Genomic DNA, 8,058 nt, shown 5'->3' with positions numbered 1-8,058 from the left:
CACAACACCACCAGCCTGAACCGCAAGACAGGATCCATGATTTCAGGTTGTCTACCTGTACGTAAAATTCTGACCATACCACCCGAGTGTTGTAACAGAAATGAACTCATCAGAACAGGCAATATTTTCCTAACTTTCATTGTCCAATTCTGGTGAGCCGGACTCAAGGTTCAAGGGGCTGTGTGTTAAGATGAGCAGTTGGAAAAGTGTGCCTATTAAAGTGGACGGTGAGTGTATATATGTATGTCATGCATACCAACTAGCAGAGTTCAGCATAGAACGTTAGTTGACCTCCCTCCTGAGGCCTCATACAACATCAGTAGCACTGAGCTATCAGCCTGGATCTTTAGCTCAGCGGTATCGAGATGTGCTTCCCATGCCCGAACTGGAGATATGGCCGGCTCGAGCCCCGAAAGGCACTAGCACAGATGAACTCAGTTACATACATCTATAGGTCTATACATATTAAATATTTTATTATTTTGACTATCTAAGTTTCAGAAACACTGCCAGACAAACAATCCTCTACAGTATTTCACACTTTATTTTGCACGGCACATTCCTTTCGGCATGATGAAATAATGGCAATGAACAAGACAAGAATACAACAGATTTGAGGATGTGAAGGTTATACTATTTCTTCTTTGGTAGAGAAGCAACCAAAAGCCAGTATAGGGAAAATGCAGTGCCTGGAAAAAAAGAGCAGAACATGGAGTGATGCTGTACATATTTGAGGAAAAAACATGATCAACTACATACTGCCCAGTCAGGGGCAATACTTCACATTCTGCATCTAATGTAGCCTAGTAAACTAGCGCCACCCGCCAAATTTTTTTTGTCTACAAGTGGTCTGGCCTTGGACGGTCGAACATTTTTAACACATTGCCCTGAATCTAGCAAACCAATCACAATGCAGAAATTTGTTTTGAATCAAAGTGGGCAGGGTTTTGAGGGAGTATCGACGAAGCTTGCAACGTTGGGAAAGCACATAAACGAAAACGATAGCGCCGATTGGTCAGAGCGTTGGCCTATAGGCATAGGCACGGTTTGAAAGACAACGGGTTGTTCTCATCAACTATCTTCGGATGTACTATTCATCGGGGCCAGACTAAATTATACATCCAATCTCACATTTAGGCAGGTGTATCAGGCTACATCTAATGAAGAATTGATGTTGGAGTACACTCTAAGAAGTACCGTGTCAGAAATGACACAAAAGCTGCGTTAAGGACAACACATTTTGTGTCATTTGTTAGATGAGTCACATTTGTGTAAGAAAGGGCCGGGGCAATAATTGTGTATCAAGAAATCAATGAAACAAAAACTGCTTTTGAGTCATAGTTAAGCCACACATTCCTGGTTTGTGATGAGTAATTGGCTATGTTGTAAATTTAAGACATTTAAAATAAGACTAATAAATGTGCAATTTTTAACACGAAATGTGTAAGATACAGTAGTTTAACGGAATAATTTCACAGACTACGTGTTAAAACCATCTTCACAGAATGCATGTGTCAAAAAATGACACATTCCACACAGTCCTTCTTAGAGTGTACACTACACAGTAGGTCATTTTTTCACAATTATGTGAACAATAACAAGTTCCATTTTGAAGTGAAACAGGCATGCATGACCACTGTTTTCCATAGAAAGCAGTGGTCTGTAAGATGATGCCCATGCCACCAGAGAGGCTACTACTTATACTTGTTTTCGAATTCATTGAATCAAAGTTGTCCGATGTCATAAGAAAAAGGACCATAATTACACAGCATGTCCTTGTCAATACCCCCAGAAGGGCAGTCATGGGTAAGCAGTAACGGTGAAAGACTTGTAGCCCAAAGGTTTCTGGTTCGATTCCCGATCCCAGGTTGGTGGGGGGAGAAATTAACCAGTGATCTTCAACATCCTCCTCAATGACTGAGGTACCCTAAGGACGTTTTCACACCTGGGTCCCCTTTAAGTGAACCAAACTCAGTCCTCTTTAAGTGGGCCAAAAAGTGAACCGACAGCAAAAGGACTCAGTTCTGTTTTTGTTCATATTGCGGCTGTATAATGAACAGAACTGGCTTCCCTTTCTGGTCCCACTAGGCTTTTATGTTGTGTCAGTCCCCTTTTGATCACCCCCGGTACCTCTAGAGCTCTCCTCACGTGATTACAGCTAGTCACAAGTGTAACTTGTCAGGACTCAAAAGCAAACCGTACTGAGGCCACGTCAATAAAGGTCTCAGTACGGTTCACTTCTGAGAGGACTGGGTACACTTTGGAGCGTTCACATATACATCCCAACTCCTGCCACCACATCCTGTGCACATTATTTTTAGTGCACACATTTTTCACTTCACAAATGTCACCACACAATATTTGTGTCAGCCGTGATATAGTGGTCAAGGAGTAGATCTTCAGATCACATGGTTGCAGATTCAAATCTCACCCTTAGCATGACTGAAGTGCCCTTCGGCTAGGCACCTAACCGCACATTTCTCCAGGAGGTCGCTAGCAACCTTGTAATAACCCTGTTGTAGCCAAATCTGTAATAACTGTTTATCGCTTAGGATAAAGGCTGATGTTAGCAAGGTGTAATGTAATGTACCTGCGATGGTGATGCTCATGGTGATACGGTAGAGCAGGACATCGGTAGTGCCACCTTTGATGTGAACAGGTAGGCCATTGTCCGCCTGCGGCACAGTAATCAATGACAAACTCCATTAATTACATCATTGCAAAATACCTTCTAACGCTCTGTGATGAGAGCAGGGACCACACGGGGCAGCCTATAAACAGTGATTTCAATACAGCTGTTAAGCACACTTATTAAGTTCTCGTGTGTTGATTTGTGCAAATGTCAAGATCTGTGTTGTGCTACAAACCAAGGAGTTATGAAGCTACTTTGTGTGTTTTTAATGGTTTAAATTAACTCTGGTTATGTCAGAACATTACAATTGGTCGGTGTGTTCCTTCAGAACCAGAATACTTAGACCGTTAGGCCTACATTTCCTCTACTCTACTCTGCCAAGACAAGTTTCTGTTTCATGTTTAACAGACACTAAAGTTTATCTTATCTTATCTTTAACACAAAATCTCTCTTTCGAGTACTAGAAGCAGTCTGAAAAGTCCCTAATGAAAAGACACTAACTGTGCATTGCTAATATGGTATATTCCCATGTAACACTTGCCTATACCGACAATGGCTTCCTGATCATTCCCTGTGATAAGTTAATTACAACTAAACTATTAAAGGCCCAGTATGTGATTATGTAATTTGTTTTCTAACTGTATGGTAAAAAGAAAAAGAGTTGGGCAGCATGCTAAGCCCCCCACATTTGGTCTTGCATGACCACCCACGGGGACCCCGGTTTGAGTCCGGCCGGGGTCAATTCCCGATCCTCCCTTGTCTCTCTGTCCCATTCGCTCTCTGTCACCATCTTCAACTGTCCTGTGAAATAAAGGCATAAAAGCCCCTAAAAATATTTTAAAAGAAAAGGAATTGCACACAAGAGCTGGATGTAATTCAGGAAAAACTAAATTGAAAAGCCTCATCTCTTTCATTCAGTGTTATTGAACAGATCACACAGCTCTTGTGTGCAATTCTTTTTCTTTTAAAATATGTTTTAGGGGCTTTTATGCCTTTATTTGACAGGACAGTTGAACAGCATGCAAGCCCAAAGGTGGGGGGCTTAGCGCGCTGCGCCACAGCGCCCCCGTATGTAGTGTATTTCTGTGTAGGCTATATTATGTTCGACTCTCAAATTCTGAAGTCACCTGGAAGACTTTTTGATGCTCTGGAACTCTGTTTTTTAGTTGTCTCGGGGTCGTGCTAAAAGCCCGTCGGGCCAAAATGGGGAGAGTCTGGAGAAGGAAAAAAATAAGAGAGATGCAGATAAATCAAAACCACATACAAACAATAAAAGGTAGGACATAGAAACACCATTGATAGAAATACACACATGAACTACATTTATCAAAAGCATTCGCTAACCTGCCTTGACTCACATATGAACTTAACTGCCATCCCATCCCTCCTAACCCATACGGTCCAATATTGTATTGCTCCATCTTTTGCAGCTATTAAAGCTTCAACTCATCTGGGTAGGCTGTCCACAATGTTGCATTTATAGGATTTATTTTCAAAAGCGCATTTGTGAGGTCAGACTGATGTTGGTCGAGAAGGCCTGACTGTTAGTCTCCACTCTAATTCACCCCAAAAGAGGCTTCATGATATCAAAACATTTCGGACTATTCCATGCTCCCAACGCAGTGGGAACTGTTTGGAGTGCGCACCTTACTCCTCCAACATGATTGTGCACCAGTGCACACAACAAGGTCCATAAATAAATCGATGACGGAGTATGGTATGGTATGTATGAACTTGACTGAGCTGCACAGAGTCCTAACCTGAACCCAATAGAACACTTTTGCTATGAATTAGAGTGGAGACTTGAGAACCAGTCCTGTTTGACAAACATCAGCGTGTGACCTCACCAATGTGCTTTTGGAAGAATGGTTGAAAATTAGTTTAAGCACACTCCTGAACCCTGTGGACCTCCTTCCCAGATGAGTTGAAGCGGTCAAAGCTGCAAAAGGTGGACTGATTGAGCCCTATGGGTTAGGAGGAATGGGATGGCAGTTAAGGTCATATGTGAGTCAAGGCAGGATAGTGAGTAATTTTGGCAATAGTTTAACTTCACTGAGTAACTAGAAGACCAATGTACCCATCTTGCGATCAGCGAATCAAGTTTGTTGTGGGTTGTTTTCAAGTTTCTAGTGTTTTTCAAAAACATAGTCGTTCCACCTCATTAGGTAAAATGGCATAAGTTGTGTAACAGCTATGTAATATGTGCTCGTGTTGTGCTTACACCATGAATTTACTTCTATTTGTACTTTTGACACCTCTGGCATTGCATCAAGCTAATCCTCCATTAGCTACACACTACAGGCTTCCGGCTCAATTACACATCCATTTCAAAATCCTCCCGCTTGTTTACAAGGCCCAACACAACCTAGCACCCACATAACCCTTCTAGTCGCCTAGGCCCATACATGCCCAACATGACTCTCCGTTCCTTGGGTGACTGGCATGTAGTGTGGATGGCCCTGAACTCTGGAACAACCACCCACTTTTGGTGACTTAACACTTCCCCCTCCACCTTCAAAACCATGTTCAAAACTCACCTCTTCACCCTTGCTTTTCCATAACAACGATATCTTATTATTGTTTCATTGATTTGATTTAGTTTAATTTTGCTTTGATGATATTGCTGTATTGTGCTGCTATGTCTTAACATGTATTTATTTGCTTCTTATATTTGCATGTATCGCTGACCTTTGCTACTTTCTATTGTTTTAGTACTTCTCTGACTAATGTTTTAATATATATATATGTTAACATATTGCTATTTTAACATCCTGTACTGTAAACTCTCCTCGGGTATATTGAAAGGCTCTACAAATAAAATATATTGCGATTATAGTAGTAATGCTTAAGCTGACCTGGGGATTTGTGCATAGCAGGGGTGGGGAAGTGTGTTGAACATGTGTTCAACCAGCATATGCCTCAGTAGTCTAAAATGCATTTGTTTTATGGTGTTGAGTAAATCTTTCATTAACGACTGAAAGAACCACAATTTTCACAGGTCTATCATATCAAACAAAACATAAAGTAACTGTACGTGTAGGGATGCAATGTTTTGGGGGCTTGGCTCAAGAACTGCCTAAAATCTATTTCCAAAAGAATCTGAAACTCTTATGCACAGCCAGTTTCCTGGTGCTGGTGAAGTGCAGTCATCAGTAATCCAAGGAAAACAAGAATCACAGCACACTGGTGAACTTGATTTTGCTGCTTAGTCATCATATTTCATTAAAATCTCTTTCCCTTACACTTTTTCCTCAATTTTCTCATTTTGAAATGAAAATGACTGCTACAGCTTATTTTGTATTTTAGTGAAATTCACCAGGGATGGTATTCATTGCGGACGGCAATGTAGTGAATGATATGCCAAGCCTTCCCTCCCACCTCAATTCACCCCAGCCCCTGGCTTGGCACCAAGTGTGTGCTCCGTTTCCACATTTAGAACGCATAAACACACATACACGCGCACATACGCACACACATGCGCACGAACACGTACACAGTGTCATGGCGGGGGAAAGACATGACCTGGTTTGAATTTTGAAAGAGGGCTTAAGTCATAAACTACAAGTAATGCTGGGCTTCGTGTTCAGAAATTCTGTCAACACAAAAGCATTTGTACAGATTTTTAGTAACTACTCGCCATGAAATAACATGGAAGTGAAATGACCTTCAGAACTCTTACCCATTTGAAATATAAGACTATTATTACTTCAAGCAAAGAAAGACATCCAGTAATGTCCTGCATGTCATCTCCTGAAATGGCCTCAAGACACTCGACGCAGGGGACTCAACAACGGCAGAGGTCATGCCACTTATTTACATTCAGTCATCACACAGCCTATTTGGTTAGGCTGTCGTCATTCATAACTAGATCATATCATAAAATAGTTAAAAAAATAAATAGAAATAAATCAATACTCACCATGAGGCTCCTCATGTCGACTGTTCACTTGTTTGCTCAAAGTCCTCCTCTGCTCTGTGTTTGTGCCCTCAGCTTTAAAGGGACCACAGACTTATCTGGTGGTCATGGTTGAACCTTGGCCAAGTATGGCACCCCGGAGGGAGGGCACTGGACAGGGTTGGCATACGCGAGCGACTGATGATTTCTACTAATCAAACAAATGCCCCAAAACAGCCTATAGAGGCACTAAATCCTATACACAATTTCAAATGAATACTATTGTTTTCTTTGACTATACAGTACATCTACAAAAAGTCAGCTCAATACATGTTTTACCCATAGATATTCCACAATTCCAAAATGCTATAAATGTCATTTTTCAATGCAAACTTTATCCCCTTTCTTTTAAATAAATAGGCATATACCGGTAATTGTGTCAATGTTGCACCTGGCACCATGTTTGCAGGTCATGTTACTTTGCTTTCAACTGACCTACAGTGCGCAAAAGAGTCAGTAGCCTCAATTTAATTAAAATTGCACTAATTTTTCGAGCTTTTAATTTGTAGTCTGTGCAATATCCCCAATACATGGACAAAATACTGAGCAGCTATTAATTTACACTACTGAATATGCCTATTCACTCTCAAATCTGCTTGTTTTGTACTGTTACCCTGCCAAGCCACACCCTAAAACTGTAGTCTGGTACAGAACCATTAGCAAAGCTATGGAAACAACAGTGGGCGTTTAAACCGGATCAAACTGCTCTTAATCCGCCAGCATGGATGTAATCACTGACTTCGATATTGTTGTTTAGCGGGTTACTTCAAAACCATACATCTGGAAATTAAAAACTGAAACCACAAAATAATTCCCTTGGTGAGCTCTGTGTATTTCGGTCTGATTGGTAGTAGATGGCTCCAGACCCCACACTACTCAGGATTTGAATACTGATACAGCCTATCTGAAAAAAGTATCACGTTACTGCCTTGTTGCACCGCGATACAGTATTGTATGGCTATTTACAGAACATAGTACATTTTCAGGGAGGGCATCAAAACTGTGAATGAACACATGTATAATTGTGTGCTTCACAAAACAAATGAAAATATTTTAAAAAACAAAAACAAATAAAATAAAATAATAAAAAAATATCAAAAGATACCAAACAGTAACGTCAACGCTGCAAATCTGAGGGCCCCACATGTTTCAACGAGCTTATTTTTCTATCTATTTTCAAGGAAAAACACCCAGTCAGTCAAGTCAATCTTAATTGATACAGGCAATACAAGAAATATTTTCTTGATCTGATAATGATCACTTGGTCAAACATAGCTGGTTATCTTGGTGAAACAGTGGTACAAAAACTAAAAGTAAAAGTGAAAAACCATGCCACAGTTTCCCTCCAACACGGGTTTGACCTCTCCAAGTAACTGGCTGTGACTCAATATCAGATCAAGGAAATGGCTGTAAAATGTTTGTATCAGCAAGGGTTTAAAACTAGGTTATCGGTCTCAAAATTAGTTCTACA

The 8,058-nt window shown here is 40.8% G+C and overlaps 1 protein-coding gene across 1 annotated transcript; it reads right to left on the bottom strand.

Moving 5' to 3' along the window:
* Window positions 1-526: 526 nt before the first annotated feature.
* On the bottom strand, window positions 527-6,666 carry LOC134454144 (cytochrome c oxidase subunit 7A2, mitochondrial). The gene is made up of 4 exons (XM_063204951.1): window positions 6,552-6,666; window positions 3,760-3,846; window positions 2,591-2,675; window positions 527-689 (listed from the first exon to the last, which is right to left on the bottom strand). The coding sequence occupies exons 1-4, from the start codon at window positions 6,564-6,566 to the stop codon at window positions 634-636; spliced, it is 243 nt and encodes an 80-aa protein (XP_063061021.1). The 5' UTR covers window positions 6,567-6,666; the 3' UTR covers window positions 527-633.
* Between the last annotated feature and the right edge of the window lie 1,392 nt (window positions 6,667-8,058).

The sequence above is a fragment of the Engraulis encrasicolus genome, chromosome 8, assembly GCF_034702125.1.
Source record: "Engraulis encrasicolus isolate BLACKSEA-1 chromosome 8, IST_EnEncr_1.0, whole genome shotgun sequence".
Taxonomy (NCBI): Eukaryota; Metazoa; Chordata; class Actinopteri; order Clupeiformes; family Engraulidae; genus Engraulis; species Engraulis encrasicolus.
This window is presented reverse-complemented; position numbering and strand designations above follow the sequence as displayed.